The sequence below is a fragment of the Cyprinodon variegatus genome, unplaced genomic scaffold (genome assembly GCF_000732505.1).
Source record: "Cyprinodon variegatus isolate N-32 unplaced genomic scaffold, C_variegatus-1.0 Scaffold282, whole genome shotgun sequence".
NCBI classification, from domain to species: domain Eukaryota; kingdom Metazoa; phylum Chordata; class Actinopteri; order Cyprinodontiformes; family Cyprinodontidae; genus Cyprinodon; species Cyprinodon variegatus.
Genome location: NW_015150735.1, coordinates 129,427 through 151,238, shown reverse-complemented (window position 1 = coordinate 151,238; position 21,812 = coordinate 129,427). Strand labels below are relative to the sequence as shown.

The following is a 21,812-nucleotide window of genomic DNA, read 5'->3' as shown; positions in this document are numbered from 1 at the left end:
TAGATAGATAGATAGATAGATAGATAGATAGATAGATAGATAGATAGATGATGCTATTATACTACTATTATTCATAACAGTAGATTGAAAGTTAGATCAGTATGTTGATACTAAACGTTTGGATTATGCTACCATAAATAATTAACTCCCATTATCGCATAGAAGTTTTCTTTCTTTTTTTTTTTTTTTACTCAACTTAGATTTCACCGGAACACGACCGTTGCCATGGATACAAAAAAACACAGTTAGCAAACCAGCTACACCTTTCTTCGTCTGGGAGGAAAATACGTTGTCTTTTTTTTATATACTTAAATACAAGAAATGTTTACTTACGGTTTAGGAACTGAATAAACGCAGTTTTTACATAGTTTAAAGACAAAAAAAACAGTTATAAGTTTAAAAGTCGAGAGACGTCATTGTAATGCCTCTCTTTAGATGTAAAAAAAAACAGCACGGTACGCTAGAGTAGGTGCCGCAGAGCACACTGGGAGATGTAGTTGTTGGAGTTCACGGAGTGCTGAGGATGAGAAAATAATGATTCCTCAAAAATTTTAAACCTTGCTAAAGAAGAATTTTCACCTTCTTTTTTATTGATTTGGTCTATTAGAAAATCCCACATTGAAAAACAATGCCTCTCCTGTAAATGTCAACATTTGAAAATTGATTTTCCTTTTTGAAAAGCAAACCTTGACTGACAGTATGCTGTAGTAGCTAAATGGCAGAAGTACTGATCCCTCATATACTTGATCTGTAGAAGCTTAGGAGCCAAAGTAAAAGGAAACAGATGTACTTAAATCCTCAGAACAGAGATTTGGACCTTTACTCGCAGTAACAGCTCAAAGAAGTCTATTGCTACATTTAGTTATCCCCACCAATTAAAACACAACTCGCAGTTCTCAAAGTTGGCATGAAGACTTAAAAAAACTCTGTTAAAAATGTGTTTTCTTTAAAAGTAATCTACCGTATTAAGACTTGAATAGATCACATAAAAGATCAGGTTCCAAGAATGATTTGAAATTTTATTATATTTATATACGTATATGTATGAAAGTTTGGTCAATGATCAAATCTGTATAAAAACTAAAACATTTTCAATTTAACGAGAACTGGGCGTTAATTTAATTGCTTTGAATGTGGCTACTGTATTCATTACCAAACTCAAAATCTATTACTAGACCAAAATTTCCTGTATACTGCTTATCTGGTTCCAAACTAAAAAAACATATGCTGGTGTGAGATTCTTATAAGATGATTACCTGGTGATTAATCTCCACTGCATCACAGCACTAATTTGTTAATAAAAATGGAAGAGTATTCTGTGTTGCCATGAGTACAGAATTCCATTTAAGGTAAAGCCCATCATATAGGTGCTTTTTTTTTTACTTTCTTTGCAATATACCAGAAATGATTACTTCAGTGAATATTGCAATAGACTTGATGTGGGGTTTGTGTATAGTTTACTTTATTAATGCCCTGACTTCAGAAAACAAAGCAACTGGATGGTTTTTTATAGAGGAAAATGTCAAAACCCTTTAATTCAAATTGTTTTTAAGGTAGAAATCTATTCTCTTCTCTTCAGTTGTTTCTTATTTACACATTCCTCTGCTTTTAAACCACCTTTTCGGTCCTCAACAAAATGTCCCTACTCTTAGAATTTAAGCTTTTCCTGAGGAGCTGGCTCTCCTGTGTGGAACCATGGATCTTGATAAAGGTCACAGGATGTCCTTTGCTTCACCTGCAGTTGGAGTTATTGTCTTCCTTCAGCAACCTGATCTTTTTCTTTGGATCTTTCAAAGGCTCTTGAAGGAAAGGTTATGATTTCATAATTTTTTCATATTAGTTGGTACCAGCAACTGGTCAGAACATAGATCCAAGTTTAAACAAACAAAATGACAACTAAGACCAGGAGGCATAAAATCAGGCGCCTTAATTTAGCACATGAATAATTTTTTCTTGGATAATCTGACTGTATGTTTCAGTACCAACAAGACATCCTGCATGCTCATTCAAGGTGACCCATCCATCTATCCACAGCCTAATTCCTGGTCTTTTTCCCATGATGCTCCTGTGTGAGGGTGCTCTCCGATTAGCACTTTAATTACAAATGAATTTCCACTGTGATCAGATGACACCGGCCTGGGCGCCCGCTCTGACAGCTGATCCAGTCTCCAGGGAGGCAGCAGCACAGCACCCATACAATATTTAGTATGATGCTCCCGCCTAAGGAGGGCATGTCATGATGAAGCCTGCAGACTGCCTGGATCCATCAGGGGTTAATCCACTTACTGGCTAGGAGGCAATACAGTTAAATTACTTAAGAAATGAAGCATACAGAAGAAATGTTTTTCCCAGTTTTGGTTTATTGTGTTGGTTTGTTTATTTCTTTGACGAGATTATATACACAAATTAGTACAAGAAAAGTTGTCAAAAATGAAACTTTTAGAAAAAATATTTGAAAAAGACTTTCATATAAGTGTGCTTCTTGGTAGCCCTTAATTCTTATTTCTCTTTCCACTTTTTTCCTGTTTTTTTAAGAGTTGAAAACAAACAAAACAATTCCAAAATCTTACATTAAGAATGATTTCCAGATAGGAAACAACTGGTGCAGTATACTATCAGCTACAGCAGACATTAGAAAAATAGTCTCCCTAGACTGATGAGGTTGAAAAACCAGAATCAGTGATACAAAGGTTGCCCTGTCGCCTAAGGTTTTATATTCAAACAGAAAATCAGAGATTACGTCACATCTAAAAAAGCAAATGTTTGCTACTTCTGCAGCTGCTTTGATTATAATAATTTATACGTTGATATTCAGCAAATTTTAAGCTAGGTATTTTCTTGAATATACTCCTAGATGATTCCCATGCAGAAAGAAGAAAATTATAAGCTTTACCTTTTTTTTTTTTTTAAATCAACATTCAGTAGATATTTACCAAACAGCTTCACATTTCACTCCCCTCAGTCGCTCAAACGTTTTATTGCAGAATAGTAGACAGATAGGTGAGGATCAAGAACACAATCTCACTCGGCGCCAGTGGCTTTAAGAGCTGTGGTGAGGCGTCTTAAGGCTCGCAGATCAAAGTTTCCACCACAAACTTGTTCTCGAAGTGGCGAATCTTGTGGCAGTTGAGAGCTTCACGCTTCTGGATACCTGTGAGATGGAAAAAGGTTTGTTATCAAGCTGCAGAAATGGTAGTTTGCAGCTCGAATTCAAGTTCTCATGGAAAACAATATATAGTCTCTAACTTTATTTGACAGTCTAACATAAAAGGATAATTATTAAGAGAGAGGAAAATGATTCTATTCAGTTAATTTCTACAGCACCAATTCACAACACATGTCATCTCAAGGCACCAGATCATACAGTCAGATTGATTCAAAGTTTTCTATCTAAGGAAAACCAGTTGATTGCATCAGACCAGGCATACATGTAGCAACAGTGGAGAGGAAAAACGTCCTTTTAACAGGAAGAAACCTCCTGTTTGATATGGAGTTGTTAAACTGTCATGGTCTTGGTTCTGTTGTGCTTTACTTTGCTCCTTGTTTTCTAGTTTTATTGGTTTAATTTCTATTTTTGTTGTAGTTTCTAGATTTATGTTAGTTCTCAGGTTTTTCTGTTTTCCTCTGTTGCCCTCTTGTGTGTGTTCCTTTCCCCTTGGCTTCCTCGTTGTCTCCTCTCACACCTGCTCCTTATCCGCTCGTTAACCCTGCCTTTGTCTCAGTCAGCTACATATACTCTCCCTCTGCTGTCACTCTTTATTGGTTCCTTGTCATTGCCGTCTTCCCATGCTTTTGTCTACCTACCTCGTCTCTCCCTGGCTTCTCATGTTTGGTTTCCCCAAATGTCTCCGTAGTTCTGATTTGATTTACATTATTAATTGGATTTTTCAATTCCTGCCTTTGTTTTCTGTTTTTTCATCAATTAAACTGCAAGAAATCTCCGCAGCCTCCCTGCCTCTGCATCTGGGTCTTCAAACCTCAACCAAACCCTGACATAAACTTTATAACATTATTTTGAATTCGCTCCCCTTCATTATTACATCGCTTGATAAAAATACAACAAAACTAATTATTTTTACAAACAGCTTTGATTAAAATCTTATTCTCAAATGGCTAAGTCTAGAACTATAACTGAGAAATGGTGAGACCTCAAATGGATATTTATGAATATTTTAACCAATCTGCCTGAATTTGAGCTACTAACAAAGCAGATTAACAAAAAAGTAAAATAAATTAAAAAATAAGCATCCAGCTGTATGAAGCTGGTGAGGAAACATCTAAACACCTTCAGCCTGATCCTCTCTCCCTAAGTGGGGGGAATTAAGCATCATAAAATCCCAATAAAATACATTAAAGTTGCTGAAGGGTTAAAGGGTGTGAATCCCCTTCAAAACAATGCACCCCATATTTGCTTTAAGATCAAGTGGGCCTTATTTCCTTCGGTTCAGTTTCTCTTTAACCTGCTCAGTATTTTGTTTGTGTGACACAGCTGCTGTTAAATGGTTAAAAAAAAGGTACACACCCAGGATTCTGTCTCTGCGCTGCAGCTTGAAGGTTTCCTTCCCACGGCAGAGGTTGTTAATGAAGTATCCAAGCTGGTCGACGTGCTCCAGGCGCTCCGTCACCACCATCTCCTCATGGATCAGGTAGGATTGAGGCAGGTAGGTACCAGCCTGGACAGAGAGGAAAAATGCTAAACAAATCCATCACAGAAAAATATACTTTCATTTTTGTCAAACACATTTTTTTCCTCCATTTTTATTAAATGCTCACCAACCCAAAAGAAATACTTTGACACCCTGAGTTTTAACATTTTACCACATAACCTAAGGCTTTATGAGTCACATCATTTTCCGTCAATAACGATTTGTTGGAACATTTGACTGCGATGAAAAATGTACCCAGTGCATTCCTTTAGACTAACACATGCTACATCAGGCCCTATTGCATCTAAAGGACAGAGCGCCTGTTCTGACATGTTGCTTAGTTTCTAAATCTTCATTTTATTCACCGCTCTTGAAAAACAATATGACAGAATCAGATCTTAGTCTTTCAGGAATCCAGCATGGTTGAGGTCAGATTTCTGGTACCTTAATATTGATGAGCAGATCCAAAAGGTCTCTGGGAGGCATGACGATGGACGTGTTGATTGGGATAACATAGCATTTGTTGAGGTTCAGATCCAGGTAGGCAGTCAACCTCTGAGAGAGGAAACAAAACACAGAGATAAATATTAAGAGCATGAAATATTACTATGAAAGTAGTTCTGTTCTATAATGATTTCAGGTACTGCTCAAGGCAGGTAGAGTGTTTCTATCAAAACTGACAGATCAATCCAAATTAAAATTGGGTTGTCCTTTTTCGAATTGGGGTAAACTTTTACTTGATCATCAAACACACTAACTGAACATTAAATGAGGAACTAACATGAGGAGGTCTAGAAATGCCTCAGATTGTTGAAAAAGAAACAAAAGCAATGGTCTACCCATCATCAAAACAGAACCATCCTCCTGGACTCTTATATCATGCTCTGAGCCGTCTCACCCTCTGGAAGTCATGGACGATATCTGCAGGGTCTCCTTCCTCGAACTCAGGCACAGGAACGCTGATGAGCTCCACCTGCTCCCGCTCCAGAACCCTGATCCTCTCTTCTATCCTCTGCACGATCCTGCTGGGCCTCTCAACCTGTGGAGGTTAAAGGAAGAACATGTTCACTATACTGCCTCACCCTGGAGCAGTGGGAGCTTCAGAATAAAACTTCCTGACTAGTTATCTTTATATTTTAAGTTATTGAATAAAATGTAAGCAGCTTTCAACTAAACAACAATAGATGAAGTACAGTTTTCACAAACCTCTTCATCAGGAACCATGTAATCTTCCTCAACGTAACCTACTCCACACCAGTAGACCGGCTTCAAAGAAGAAAATAAAAAATGTTAGGATCTATACAAACATGTAGAGATCGATGACATCACAAGGCGACACAGACACACACTTTGATCAGCTTAAAGGACATTTACAGCAACTATTTAATCTAACAGCCATGTTCCTGGACTGGAGGAGCTGCAGCACATTGAGCTAGCGAAGCATGCAAACTCACTGAAACGCTCTGCTTCTACCTCCTTTCTTTCATTTGGCTTTTTATTTCTCTTCACCAAATGAGGATTTTACTTGCAACGTGATTAAGTTGCACACCTAACACATGTTTTTGATGTATTGTTTGGCTGTAATTCATAAGAAGACAGTCTGTGTGGAGACCAGTCCTCTCATTTTAAACCTAAAATAATTCTCTCTGAAATAGGAGCTAAGACGCTGTCTGTAATTTATCTGCATGACCAACTTTTTTATAAACTGATCACAATTGAAGAGACTTAGAGGGCTGATTTTGGGGTTGTTTTTCTACCCATATTCAGCTAATAAAATGAGTCACAGAAGAGCAGTTTTATAGATTTAGGTTTAAAAAAAATACAATTTATCAGAGCAGTCATTGGACATAAATGCCATAAAAAGCCTGCAGGGGAGCTGAAGAGCAGGAAGCATTTGAAAGAACTCAGCCAACATCCTGACATTCAGTTCACAGCTGAACCCATGAAAAAAGGGCTGATTTGAAATCTTTTTTTTTTCCTCACTTGAGGTTCTTCCTCAGAGCTGTAGAGACTTTTGTTCACCTCCTGGGTGTAGTAGCGGTACAGGTAGGCTCCTGCTACGACCACTCCAGACAGCATGAGGGCCAGACCCAGGCACATGCACCAGCACCAGACGCGAGAGCGGCGGTGCACCAACACAGCAGCTTCAGCGTCCTGCAGAAGAGAAGAGAGAAAAGTTTTAGGCCACATTCAGTCTGGGAACAAGTTTCAAATGAACCCTACTCCAGGCTTCATGTGATTACCTTAATAGTTTTATCACAAACTGATATTAGTTCTGTTTTTATCCAATAATCTACTGATGGGTTCTTTAAGAATATCCACAAAACAGTAAATTACTTGTTGAATGTAAATTTAAAGTCAAATACTTTCAGTCTTTTCCAGCTGTGACACAGCTGCTGATCTGGGAACAGAAAAGAATCAGGGTTTGATCATAATTGGCAGACCTCTTGAGTCTGGAAAATCTCCAGAAACAGCCTGCCAGAGGCCAGGGTGTGATGGGAGACCAGGGTGGATCATCGCTTGGAAAAACAAAATACATTTCTATCAAACCGATGAAGGTGCAGAATTTTTTTTTACAAGCACCTGAAGAATAGGCTGCTTGTAATGATATGGACCAGCGGCAGGTAAAAGGAACAGAAAGGCTCAGGTTATAGAAAGGGAAATAAAAAAGGGTTAGGGAATAAAAACAGCTGCTTTTCAACCTCAACTCAATAGCATGTCTGTGGCTTGGGTTGCTGACTACTCTTTAAAATAGTAATAAAAAAGAAATAATAAAATTCAACAAAGAATCAAAGCATCAAGTTTCAAAGTGTGGAAAAAGACAAGCATATGTCTGCATTATACGTATAATAGTTAATCTAAAATCACCTCAGTTGTCTAATTTAAACAAGAGAAGCATATAAAAACCCTGTTCTGTCATTGAGGAATCCAAGTTTATGCTTCGTAAAATATTAATATCTGTGTTAATCCACTTTGGACACACTGACTGACTTCCCAGCAGCGGCCATATTTTCTGCTTCGCTCTTCTGACACTGTTTACAGCCGTACCACCCAGTGCAGCTCAGGGACACAAACATTTCCTGCTGTTGTTCTCATGCACTGAAACCGGCAGCTAAACCAGAAATAGAAAACATAAATAAAACACAAACTGAAATAGCTTTTAACTTTATAAGGTAAGTTCAGGTCTAAAAGTTTTTACATGACTTCATTCCTTAAAGAAAATTCTTCCTTCACAATATTGAACGGTTTGAAACAGCCGAATGTTTCTGGTTTTAGAATACAGAATAAACATTCAATATGTCCATGATGTCCTGTTTTATGCAGCTATTGTCTTGCTGTTATCAGTCCTTCCCAGAAGTGTTCAAACAGCCTCGAGTATTTCATTCTTGTCGTGTTAAAGAGGCACTATTCACTGAATTTATTTGGATTGTGTTTGTTTGTGACAGACCAATAGAAAACAGTTTATAGCTGAAGTGGAGGAAAAAAGCTGTATTGTTTGTGAAATGGAAAACAGAATGGCAAAGCATGCGTTTGTGTTCAGCTCTACAAGTCGATAATTTTTCACTGTAGTTACAGCAGGAAGACTTTCATCATCTAGCTTTGAACATCTAAGCAAAACTACTCAAGTTTAGTCTGATTAAATCAGGGGCAGCTGTGAAGAACATTATTTAAATCTTGGTATAGATTCTCCATTTAGACTTTGACTAGGACATTCCAGCAGCACTGTCTAGCTCTAGCTATGTGTCTAAGGTCATCTCTCCTTTTTCAATATATCTGTTTTTCTTTATAGACTGGCAACGTCCCACTGTGCTGAAGAACCAACATGTTTTACCAAGATGAAATATTAAACAAAGGTGCACTGTTCTATAGAGTATTACCTCATTATATGTATAATTTCCTTTCAACTTCAAAATCGTCTGAAACTTTGTTGCTATTTGAAATTTCTTTCAAAACACACTAAGGCTAAGACTTGTATCTAGAGATTAAGTGATGAATTGTCTGGCCAAAGGATGAGTTAGTTGAATTGCTGCTCCCTCCGTCTGCTAATCCACTCTTGACCTTTTTCTTTTATTTGTTAATAACAGTTTTTGTTTAAACAGAGTTTTTTGTGCCGTTTTAATCATGTAAATCAGAAGAAGCAACATTAGCTTCAAGAACCGCCTCTCCTCCAAGGCCCTGTTGATGTGGAGTTATGGGTCAATGGCTACTGATTTCAATCCGTTTCCAAGTCCCTTTATGTTCAGCAGAGAACAAATCAGAATGTTCAGCCTTACTGCTCACACAAAAACAAGTCCCCAACTTATGAGATAAAACTACAGATGGTCAGCAATTAAAAGACGACAGTCTGCACTTTTAGGCCTTCCCTTCAGCAAACAGGAAACTGAAAAAATATAAAAAACTCCCCCTAGTGATGTTTCCTGGAAAATAATAAGAGTAACAGAGTTGCTGTTGAGAAATGAGGAACCAGAGAAACGCTGGCACAGACTATATGTGCTAAGGGGACATTTCCTGAGGCAGAAGCGTTAAAGCTCAGCTCCTGCTGAGAAGAGGTCTGTTCACATGGCACACACAGCTTGACATGAGCAGAAAAAAGGAACTAAAAACAAAAGAGGATTAAAAAGAGGAAGATGAAACCTCACAAATGATTGAGTCATGCCTGGTTCAGTTCTGAAGTCTTTAGGGAGTGAAATACAGCTAATACAGCATTTCCAGAAAAATTCAAAACAAGTCAAAGAATGTCTGGAAGACGTGTTCAACATGGAGCATAAATTAGAGCCTATTATAAACATATTGAGCCACTCCTATTACTGCTGCAGCAACAGGTCTGTCGAGCCAAGAACAGATTCAAAGTCCATTAGAAACTTTTTATACCAGTATGTTGTACTAAACCAGTCGCTCCCTCTTTTTCATAGATCAGTCTGGCAATTGGATCACAACTGTATTTATGCACAGGAAGTTAAAGATTACAATCTGATTTCATTAGAGGGAGCCCTCGCAGATGTAGGGAGTAGAAGGGAGTGAAGTTAATATCTGAAGACGGGTTCCCATCAACAACATCGTTGTAAGAGAATGTTTTATCTGTTCCAATTTAAATTGTTAAATTGTTAAATTTAAATTGTTTTATCCTGAATGAAGGGTCTAAAACAAGAACCCCGTCCAAATAATAAGGCATTTCTTAAAGTCGTATCTGGATCCAGAGGCTGAGATATTCTGGTTTAACAACCACAACTAGAAAACTTAACCAACAAGACCCAACAGGCCCTCAGAGGAACGTTTCATAACTGCAACGTACACACGCCCTCATTACCACACTCTGCAGCACATTAAAGTATGCAGACGCCTCAGCGAGGAGAAAAGGCGTGTTAAGTCTGCTTCACGTCAACATGCAGCTACAGATCATGGCGCTTTCAGTTAGCAAAGACCCGAAAATCAGCAAAGATAATGCTGCTGACCCGTTTTAAATATAGTTGAAGCAGGTGAAACGAAAACTACGTCACTTGAGGAGCCAATTTACAGACAAAGAAGATTCTTCATCATAAATGGAAAAAATTATTTGTTTACCTGTTTTGGGGTTAATCACGGCTTTAAGAGGGTTTTTCTTTTAGCTATTAAACTCCATAGCCTGTAAAAACAGTTAATAATTATTCAATTACTAAATTGATGGATATAAATTATAATGATCAATTAATAATTTATCTGATTCGTTGTTTGAGTTCTAATATAAAAGCATATAAATCTAAATAAGACTGAATAATAAGATAACCTAAAATATGTAACAGTAGTCAGAGAAACAGACGGTGATTAAGTAGTGGAATAGATAAAAAATTGAAATCCGTGCCTTTTGCAGATGAGATATATTGCAACTGAAATTACTGTTTATGTCCGATGCTACAGTTACGTGACAGAAAGGAAAAAGTAAAAAAAATCAGTGACATATTTATGAACACATCAGGCCACAAAATGTAACCAAAACATAATCAAATTGACAAATGTCAGCACCACTTGTAAAGAAGAAGTGTTTAGTGTTTGTTTTAAATACAGCAAACATAAAACACTGTACAGTGCAGTTAACTGCTGCAGCGCTCTCTTTCCGCATCTTAAAATAGTTTTATGCCATTTTGACCCGTGGTTGCCAATCTGGTGGTCGAACAGACAATTCCCCCACTGACCACATTCAATCTATGGAGACAAAAGAAGTTTTACAGGTCAATAGACTCCTGGACTTTTCCATACAAGCTTGAGTATTTGGAAGGGAGTTCGAGTTCTGACAAGTCAAATATCTATTTAACATGATTCTGAAGAAAACTGGCAGCCTTTTAACTGGAACAGATGCAGGGACGCCTACACCGCTGCCTAAAGCAACAAGTTTGTTTTTTTTTTTACTTCCTTGTCTTTTCTTGAAATAAAGAAGTTACTCAAAGTCTCTTAAAAAAAAACAAAGAATGTTAAAAACAACCTAGTGGGCAATGGCGTCGCTTCTTCACTAGAGACATGTCTTTTTAAACATAAAGGGAAGAGGAATGTTTTTAAGACAAATAACCAAATTTTGATCCATTTGAAAGTCAGCAAATTATGTTCTGTAAATATAATATAGATACAGAAACCAGTTTTTGGTCCCAAATAAATAAATGAGTAACCGGAAAACGTCAGTAAAAGTGTAATGGATGTTAGTAAACGTGTTTAAAAGGTCCTAATGCATAAGGTGTGTAATTGATGTACTCTCATAACTTTATCCATTTAAAGGAGATCATAGTTCATTAAACTACAGCTAGGAAGGTCTAAGCATTAATCCACCTGATGAAAGGTTGTGTTTGCGTTTCTCTGGTGACAGGTGAGTATCTGTACAGAACAGGTTTGACTTCCGTGCACCGACACACACATATGAAACTCTACACCTCTATTCTGCATAAGAGCTAAAAACAGGTTACAGCGGTGGAGAGGACCCCATTCAGGACATTGGTAGTCACTACTTTACCGACACGATTTAATCATTTTGATAAAATCCAATGACAAAAATTTTTTTTTTTACCTTTTAACATTTATAAATATCCAAAGTAGAGCTTCTAAGGAAGGAAATCTGCTTTTATCTGGCTCCATAAATTACACTGGAATTAGTTTAAGTGGATTATAAAGAGTTAAATCTTGGACTTCCATTAGACTGGTTTTAAAGCATCTGGGTACAAACATTAGGAAGAGTGATCAGTGGGGCTAACCGGTTATCATGAGCAGCTTAGGAAGCATTGATCATTTGGAGGGAATCTGCACAAAGTGAAGGCTATGTGGGCCTCAGAGCTGCTGGACTCAGCTCCTACCCGTCTGCTTAATCCCCCTCTTCTTGAGTTTTAGTGGTCGGTGGCGCTCGGAGGGAGGCAGCTAAAGCTCAGTCGCTGACTGTCTGCTTGATTAGGCTGTAATCCTTTTCAAGCAGCCCACATGCCTGTGATATTAACCAGAGAGCAAAGGATTGGAAAACCACAAACTGGAGCCAAGACAGTTTTAGGTCAGTAACCTAAACGTTTAACATGTAGAGGGAGGTCGCAGCAGCAAAATATGAGGATCAAAACAGGAAGAGAAGTGTTCAGAAGATGACTTGTGTTGACAGAAAGTGGCAGACAGGGAAGTAAACTCAGCTGGCGGCACAAACAGACGCTTTAATAATGTGGTGTACAGGCTGACATACCACCACATAATGACTAACCAGTCCTCATTCACTGTAGGCCTCCTGATACAATCAACTGTGTGCTCTTTCTCACACATGAACACAAATTTCCAAAGCAATCGTTAAGATCTAAACATAGGAAAACACTTGGGGTCACAAGTGTGTTTTATCAGTTAAATGTCTATTTTTCCTTTTTTTAAATACCTGGTTTGGTTGTCAAGCCTTCAATATTAGATCATTAAATGTCTTTAACTTGTAAAACATTTAGGTGTTATTCTGTTTCAGCTCTCCAACAGAGATGTTGAATGAAGCTACTTCTGCATTAACAGCACATTGTTTACATAGTAACACTATTCCAGTGTCTGTGGACACATGTTTTTTAGTTCAGGGGACAAGTTTTAAAAGACATGCAGGTTAAAAATCTAACAACCATCTACCAGGATCTCTGCACAGGTCAGTATTTGTTAACCTTCAGCAAAACATCATAGTTTTTATTAACTACAACGTTCAAATGTACAACATAATCTAGATGCTTTATTTAAAATTATTCCTATCCAATAAATATTACCACCTATAAACTCTTCTAGAAATGATAAAAGCAACAGAGATCCAGTAATTAGGGATTTCTGAAGCTTAGTTTGCCTCCTTTTCCTTTCGCTTAGAGCGTTCTACCAGTTTCCTTTTTACTGTTTTTCTCCCAAACTACCATAAAAAAGATTAAAAACATGTAGCTGGGTTGACATAGTTAATAGTTCTGATGACCACTACAGTATAATACTAGTATAGCTAGCTTATACTGATATTACCAATAAAGCATGACCTTGTTTCTTTTAAAGGGTTTTTGATTTTCCAGAGAAAGGAAAGTTTTCTTTATAAGATAAAGACTCGCATATAAGTGTTCATTGGACTTTACAAATGCGTATGAAAGGCTTTTGAAGATGTTTTTGCACAGGGGCCACGGTCTACAGAATCACATAACATAATAGTTGTTAAATAAATGACACTGCTAACATCGGAGAAAAAGTCATTCCTGTACGGTAAAGGGCGCAAATGAGAAAAAGGTTTTTAGGCGACAAAAACTATGCGTGCGTTTTATTAGATTAGTTTATCAATCTAAAAAAAGAGCTTGATATCAGTTATGACTATTTTTGGCTGCAATCACTCCACTGCGTAGCTGCAGACTCAGTTCCTGCAAACATAAGACACTGCACATCACGATAAAAAAAAGATACATTTAATTTTGGAAATTTTTCTAATTATGAACTTAGCTGTTTAGTTCTGCTTTATAAAGAACAGGATACGTGAAATATTTTTACCGATAAAACAAAAATAAAAGAACTCTACCTCCAGATATCAGTCTAAAATGAACACAGAAAGATAGAAAAAAAGAGCAAACATGACTCATAGCAGCTTCATCAGCCAACACTTTCCAAAAGGTGAAAGTTTGACTGATAAGTAATGTTACTCATTCTCTTTAAAAACCCATCAGGACCAACAGTGACCTCAGTGTGATCAACCCTGTTCGCATCCAGGAAGGTTTTCTGGTTGTCCATGTTTAAAAAGTTTAACATTAACTTTTTAAACATGGACATAAATTTAGTGAGCAGCCTGATTCTATGAACTGAGCAGCAGCTTGGATCTTAGTGGTCACTAAGGTGGCCATCATCTTTAAAAAAAAAAAAAAAAAGATCACCAGGCGACTATGAACCCCATGTGGGTTCTGGGTAAATGTGTAGAGGAAATCAATGTATGCATGTGCCAACACCCATGCATTGAGCGTTTAAAAGTTAGCAGACAGCTCTGGCTAATCCAGCAACAAACCACCAAGCAGCTCTGGATCTGAGTGCAGAGATGGACTCAGAACTGAACCTTCAGACGCTCATAAGGACAGTAACAAAGTTGACCTGCTGTCACTTAAAGAATATCAGGTTTAAAAAACTAATGTCACAGAAGGACCTGGAAAAAAAATCACGTTCATTTACAGTAGAACTGATTACTGAAGAGATGCCTTCACAGCTCTGCCAAAAACAAAACAAAAAAAATACAAGAAAACACCAGCCCAGATGTAAAGCCCTTCCACTGGCTCCCATATCCCAGAGAATATATCTTAAAATATTTCTGTTAGAATATAGATGCAAAGAACATTATACCAGTTTTCAGTGGATTTAGCATCCAGACCTGCTCTTAATGCTCCAGTAATCTGGGAGAGACTCACAGAAAAGAGTAAAACCATTGAAAACCTCAGTTGATCTAAGAAGAGATTAAAGATTAATGTTTAAAGTGGCCTTTGACTTTCAGACAGAAACATTGTCAGTTAAGTTTCCAGATAAACATTTGTTTTGCTTTTATTCTTAAAGTTTTTTTTGTATCAAAGTCAAAGGGAAGCAACTTTACACGAGTGAATGAAGTGAGTGTGATTGGTCGATTATAAAGGGGGAAGGGTTGTTGTGGTGGAAGGTTCGCAAGTTTGGTTGTGGCCGGTGTCTCGGAAGCATCTTGGGAACCAGTTAGCAGCTTAGTGCTAGTAGATTCCCAATGGAAAATTACATTGGGACCAAGTAGCATTTAGCAACAACACTGTCAAGGAACGCTATGGACAGCAGAAACATGCAACATCAAGATCCTATGACTAAAAAAATGTGATTGACAGATGACCAGTGATACATGATTGGCCGAATTTAGGTGCACAAGCTGACGTATAACTAACTGGTCTGCATAAGATAACGGGGAAAAAAAACCCTCACAGATTTTCTGCCCACTTAAAAGAGCATTTCTACTTGTATATTCTAATATGTTTAGTATGAATATAATATAAATCTAGTTTGACTGCACATTTAAAACATTTGATACAGAAATGTTTGTTAGTATAGATCAATTTAATAATATAAGCTTTCAAAGTGAAAGGAAATCTTGAAGAAACTAACTCAGCTTTAGCTGAGCCCATTTACAGTTTTCCCCTTTTAAATACTTTTAACTGAAAGGATAGAAAGACACTGAAGCCCAGAAGTCGATTACTGAAAAGTGATGGATGTGAAAGTAGCTGGGATGAAAATCCCTGAACCGCCTAATTACATCCCCAACAAAGACACGGAGGGTGAAGAATCGACGCGGCCTGAATGCTGAGCTGCAGCCAGACTCAAACACTACAGCTGCTGCTGCCTAATCACACGTCAGCTCAAACAGGATCTTTGCTGCACGCTGACAGCGCAGCACGCAGAGTGACGTATCAACCTGTAAGGAGATAAGCTCTGACGCCCCATCGTGCTAACCTTAAGATAAGCCAACTAGAGGTTCAGTTATCTGCAAGTTTTATGGAAAAACATTTGTTAAACAACTTTACTTTTAATTAATTTTAATTAAAGTACCTAAACTGAGTTCTCTTGTTCTCTATGACAGAATCAATTAAAACATTCATAGAAGAATTGGAGCAGAGATGAGGACTACACTATATGGCATGAATTCATAAATGTTCCCTGAACACTTCAGATAAATAAAATAGGCTGAATTCAGAGTGTGACAACATAAAGACACAAACCAAATTCTAATGCTTTTCAAGCAGGACAGCTTTGCATCAGGCTGAGAGACTAGAGCCTCTGATCAATCAAAAATAATCTGTCCATGATACAGAAGGTCATGATTAAACATGTGGTAGAGACCAGAGATATTCTGATCTGATCTTATCAGAGTTCCTGATTAAACCAACTCCTGCTCCCCTAAGTTGCATTTTGTGATCATTGGCCACCCAGTTTATTCTGGAAATCCAATGATGGTTTCTCTTCAATAAGCTGAAAGTGAAAGCTACAATGCACCCACCCTTTGTTCTGTGTGATCCTGTGTGATCAGACGGAGTGCAGCTGAAACGTTTTATTCAGCTTCTGAAGCAGGAAAACAACTATCTCCATAAGCTATATCAGTGCATGTATGTAACCAGAAACTTCTGTTGGGTAAAAATATCTTTCTGTGCCAAGAAAAGCCAAGTCTAGATACAGTCAAACTTTAACCACAGGTACAAAATATACAGAAAAAAAACCCCAGGCAGGATGCAGTCATAACACTAAAGTATTTTATTGGTGTCAGAATAAAGCGAATTATGTCTGAAGAGAGGAAAGGCTGCCAAACTACCAAACAAAAACACTAACATGCTGGCAATCGTGGATTAATGAAAAGAAGAGCAGCCAGACAATCAGTCTCAGCCAGGAAAGGAGATTAAAACGTTAAAGAGCTACAAATTGTGCAAAAACTAAACAGGTTAAAGGAATGAGTGTTGATCCGTCCTGTCACCTCGTCAGGAGGCTTACACTCTTTATGATAAACCCATAAAACCAGCCGCCTCCATGCTGGCACTTTGAATTTATTGGGAAACTTTGCAGACTAAGCGAAAGTGAAAGAAATTCCCCTTCTGTAGCACCTGCAAGTTCAAATGATCTGTGAGACAAAAACAAAATGGGGCTGAGGTCAACTCAGGTTACAAAGGAGGACCAGAAATCCTGCCTTCTGCAATAAAAAAGAGAACTAAAGTTAGGATCTATGTTTTTATTTGATATTCAACTAAAATAGAAATGATGAGATAATTATTGAGAATACAAGAGAAAACAATTTTATTTCCTGATTTTATTTAGGACCAGTGTGGTCAGACTTTTAGAGGAGTTTCCTAAACAGGGAAGCAGAGTCAGGCAAACATTTCCATACAGGCAAATGGATCAGGCTGAGATCAAGTCACCAGGAGCGAAGGGTGCTGATCATTTAGACAATGAGGGGCACATGATGTAAACAAACCAGAAACATGTGTTACTGCAGATTGAACAGTGAAGGAAAAGGGGTCAGCGGTCTATTGCTTTGTAAAGGCTGAAATGTTTGGGAATTCCTGTGATACTGCAGCAGATTTTAGCTTAATCATCCCTTCAAACTGGAGAGACATCAACTGGGCAGAAATGGAGGCCAGTTTTAGCTATGCTCAGATAAACAGTCGTTTTAATGGCGACATATCGAAGCACAGCATCACAGGAGTTATTTAACGGGCCATTTATTGTGATCAGAAACCTTCTGGTAAAGACAACAGGCGGCGTTTTTTCTTCTAAATTAAGTAAGCAAAGTTATTTCAAGTAATGGGAAAAATATATTTATACATTAAAGCCCACACTTTCTACAGACAGGAGGAGTAATAGGAGATAAGTTAGCCTAGCTGTGGATAGTGTCTTTGCTGTTACAAAAGCAGGTGGGCGACTATAGTACATAATGGCACAGGAGAAAAACTGAAGCAAAAAACTGAAAAGTCTTTATAAAAACTAAAGCATTTTTATAAGGGCTGAAATGATGACTGATTAACCATTATTAATCAATTATTGATCATTATATATACATATAAAGTCATTGTTTTGAAAAACATGCCTTTTTTGCTAAACGAATAACAGCATATGGCAGTAAATGAGACAAAGCATCAAATATAAACTCTTTATATGAATATATTTATGCATACTTCTTACATCTGTTGTAATTTGCAAATTGATTTAAAATGAACAACTATGTTTTTTTTTAATCATTTCATTTTCGTTTACATTTACTGCAGGATAAAAATGTTTTAGAAGGTAAAGTGGAGGGAAGGTTTTCACATAGTTAAAAGAGGTGTAAAATGAACAACATCTGTTGAGTAAAACTACTTTAGATGGAGCTGAAAATGAGACTCTATCTGAGGTCAATGTCTGCATAAAGATTTTAACTCGGTTTATTCATTTATTTGTTTACTTTTGTGTTTTGCAAGTAATAATCGTTCCTAACAAACTCTGATGTTTTCATCTCATGTCGCATAAACATGATGATCAACTATTTCTACCTTAAAATTAGTTTGTTGAAGTTTAATTGTATTTTCTTCTAATAAGTTTTCTGCTAGTAAACCTATAAAGTCTTCATACTTTTTCTAAAGCTTTAGAGTGTTTTCCCTTTTTAAAGATTTGGACTGAGTCAGACGAATATTTTCCCCTGTATGTTTCAGACTAAATGGGAAAAAAACCAAAGGTATCTTTATAAACTGACCATTTGGTTTGGAGTTTAAACAAAAACAAAGGAAAGAACAATGTTTGGGCTGGTTTTTTTATAATGGAACAATCCCAACTGTGTTGGTAGCACCTTGTGTCGATAGTCACAGGACCTCTTTGTCACCGAAGCAGACATGAATAAACAGAATTATTTAGAGTCTGGGGACAGAGAATAAAAGTTAAAAATATTTATTTATTAAGCTTTAGCTGCAACCACAGGACACTATAAAGATTGCCATTCAGCCCTCTAAGTCACTTCTTAGCAATGATAAAATATACAAACTTTACCAGGCAACTGCAGAAGTTCACAGCAAAGAAGGAAAGCAGAAACAGCTCCCGTTAAATGGTTTTCAAAACTTTTCATATGTAACTTGTGTTGTCCTTAAACTTAAAAGTGAATTTTATGCTCAGCATTAGTCATATTATCTATTAACTGTTAAAAAGTAGAAACTATTATCGTTTTACAAACATAAATGTGTTCATGGGGTTGATCAGATCTACATTTAAGCCAAGATCACTGTCCTAAAATTATTTTCTTACAAGTTTTCTTTCTAAACCTTTTTCTGAACAGCTTCAATTCTAAGAACTCTACAGAGAGCAATCAGGCACAGAATGATTAGAATAAAAAAACGAAAAAAATAATCTGTCACTGAATATCACAACTCAGTCATTCAAAAAAAGTATCTTTTCATATCTTTTTAAAAATGTAAGTCACTAAAAACTAAAATTATGTGCAACTTTACAATTTACAAATCTTAGTTTTTTTTTTTTGTTTTTTTTAAGAACCAAAAGATCCGTTTAGCTCATATTTTTAATTCTTTCAAAAGATGTAATAGTATTTAATTTACTTAGTTCTTTGTAGAATTAATCTGATTTTAAAAGAATTTGGATCAATCAGATAAAAAGAGGTTAAACATTGCAAATCCAATCTTTTTTTTTCTGTTCTCCAGTACAATCCACACAAAGTAGACCACCTGCTGGGTTTGCACGCACTCTATTCCCAAATGGGAAACATTAAGCTCTGATTAACAAGATAAGGGTAAGAGAATGAAACTGCACCAGTCTACAGGCCTCAAGAAAGTCTGCAGCAATAAAACAAAAACTTGGACAGAAAAGCCTTCATGAAGAACAGAACGTTCTCCAATGTGCACAAATCTTTATTCGTAATCTTATGAACATGCATTTGTTTTAGCTGTTCATCAGACTTACGATCTGCACAGCTTACTGTGTTCTCTCTCAACTTGCACGCATAGCTTAAACTTCCTCTGCCTGCATTAGAAGAAAAAACAAAATTTGGTTTTACAGCAGGGTGGGGAAATAGCTGAGCACAGACACTTCTGATAAGCTTTACCACAAGAGCATCGAAACAAATCAGCAGCCAAGATGTTTAACCGCACTCTGCTCAGAGAGTCTGAATTATTCAACCAGTGAGTCTGTAGGGTTACATCACTCAGCTCTCAAAGCTGTTATAAAATGTAAACATCTGAACTAGTGAACACCATGAGAAAAACAGTCACAACCAAAGAACCGGGCTCAGATTGAACACATAAGTGACCTTCACTGACTTCAGCCCACTTTTGAGCTCAGGAAAACCCCTAAAGAAATTCACCCAGAACTCCTTTAGTTTTACGACTGATACTGAAACGAAAGGCTTACTTCTTTATCATCGGCTTTAGAGTAAACCATTCCCTTCAATAAAACCAGCATGTCAGACAAACAGCCCAGATGATGAACTGTCAACCAAACACAGCTGAGATGCTCAGGGAGTTAATAAAAGGTGGGGAATTCCTCAGCTTGTCCACTTTCTTTTACATCCTCTTATTACAGAAAAGAAGAAACCAACAGAGACATTTCAGCATTATGCTTGGTGAAGTCAAACACTAAATATATAAATTTTTTATTGAGATTATTTAAGTCAGCAAAATAAAACCCTTCCATATTTGACCTAAAGACAACAATACCAGCATCTGCTTTGTTTTGAGTTTAGTTAAATATTAAAAAAAAGGTTAAAAACAGACCAGCTAATGAACAACTGAAGGCTATTTTGTAATCCTTTTTGTTCCAAACTTATATCGCCACAGAAAAAAACAAAAAGTGCATTTATTATTAGATATAAAATAACTGGTAGTACAAAAAAACATCTTTATATTGTGAAAGTTGTATTTATACAGCTGCAATTTAATATCTGTTTGATCATGGGGTTTTCTGTAAATAGGGCACAACCAATTAAACTGAGATCCTTCTGCTGAATCCAACCAAATCCTCATTAAAACTCTGTTATTAGTGTCTAGTGTTTAACAGGGAGTGAGCACCTTAAAGCTAATTATCCTGAGACTCCACAGCTCCCTATAATAAAGCTACTCTCATAAAACGGGGGCGAAAACAGAATAAAACTTGATTTTTAAGAGGATTAACTAAAATTAAAGTTCCAGTTTGAAAATAAATACGTGCAACTTCTACTTAAACACACACAAAAAAAACGTTTATTTAGTTTATTAAGTTTGTAATAAAAGATCTGATTGGCATGTTGATATGACATTAACTGCAATTAATGTGATCAAAACGCCATATTAAACCAAATTTCACACGTAGGTAAATTCCGTCTGCTTGGTAAATGGGAGTAACTGTAGCCTATGTTTTATTTTTATATATTCTATCATTTAGAAATAATATTTCTATTAGTTAAACAACTTTAAAAGGAAAAAATCTTGAATTGAGGGCAAATAATCTCTAATCTGACCTTCGCGCTGCGTTTGGCAAAAAGCGCATAAACAAAATTACATCCGTTTACATGACAAAGACAAAAGAGGTTGCCTTTGTTTGGGCAATTTCTTGAATTCACCGGGTAAGAGTTAAAAAAACCGAGCGTTGAAACAAACAAGTTTATAAAATTAGCATTTTTGCTGTTTAAACAAGAAGCTAAAGGCCAAATCAGGAAGTAACGTCCGTCAAAACTCTTACGACGTAAATATATTTCACACAAACAGCTTTCATTTAATAAAAACATCGATGACATATTCACAAATGTCAACTTTGGAGTAAAATATCACTGCCTTAAAACGTATTTAAAGTACAGGTTACTTTCGCCCCTCCACGCCAGAGCTGCTCTTGTGTTCAGCCCTAAAAGCCATTTTTTTTTTTTTCTTACCGTGTTCTCCTCGGGGATCAGAGTTTCAGCATCTTTCTTCACATCTTTCTGCGCCAAAGCGCCGTTAAATGAAACTTTTACCATCCTGAAACCGTCGATGGAAAACTCCCCACGACAAAAAGCAACAAACAGGCCGGTAGAAAGAACAATAAACTACCAAGAGTTGCTCCGAAGAGAAGTAGTCGCGCTTCCCTTTCAGCCAAGTCTGATTTGTTGTGATAACAGCCGATAGGTCATGAAGGCAGCGCGAAGCTACTGCGTAACTTCCGCTTTGACCCGCCAAAATAAAATAACAAACAATGCTAGGACAAGAAGCAAAAACTGAA

The 21,812-nt window shown here is 37.0% G+C and overlaps 2 protein-coding genes across 3 annotated transcripts in view; both read right to left on the bottom strand.

Annotated features, from left to right (window-relative positions):
- Positions 1 to 389, bottom strand: part of nek5 (NIMA related kinase 5) — a 23,574-nt gene extending 23,185 nt beyond the window's left edge. The window contains exon 1 of the mRNA XM_015383326.1: positions 334 to 389. The gene's annotated coding sequence lies outside the window, so the exon portion shown is untranslated. The remainder of the gene's footprint in view (positions 1 to 333) is intronic.
- Positions 390 to 2,375: 1,986 nt separating this feature from the next.
- itm2b (integral membrane protein 2B) lies at positions 2,376 to 21,727 on the bottom strand. 2 transcript variants are annotated; one of them, XM_015383351.1, is made up of 7 exons: positions 21,487 to 21,727; positions 6,630 to 6,800; positions 5,853 to 5,912; positions 5,545 to 5,685; positions 5,091 to 5,201; positions 4,523 to 4,673; positions 2,376 to 3,151 (listed from the first exon to the last, which is right to left on the bottom strand). In XM_015383351.1, the coding sequence occupies exons 1-7, from the start codon at positions 21,568 to 21,570 to the stop codon at positions 3,063 to 3,065; spliced, it is 807 nt and encodes a 268-aa protein (XP_015238837.1). In that variant the 5' UTR covers positions 21,571 to 21,727; the 3' UTR covers positions 2,376 to 3,062. The 2 variants fall into 2 exon arrangements, with proteins under 2 accessions (XP_015238837.1, XP_015238838.1); XM_015383352.1 differs by having other exon boundaries at positions 6,669 to 6,800.
- Between the last annotated feature and the right edge of the window lie 85 nt (positions 21,728 to 21,812).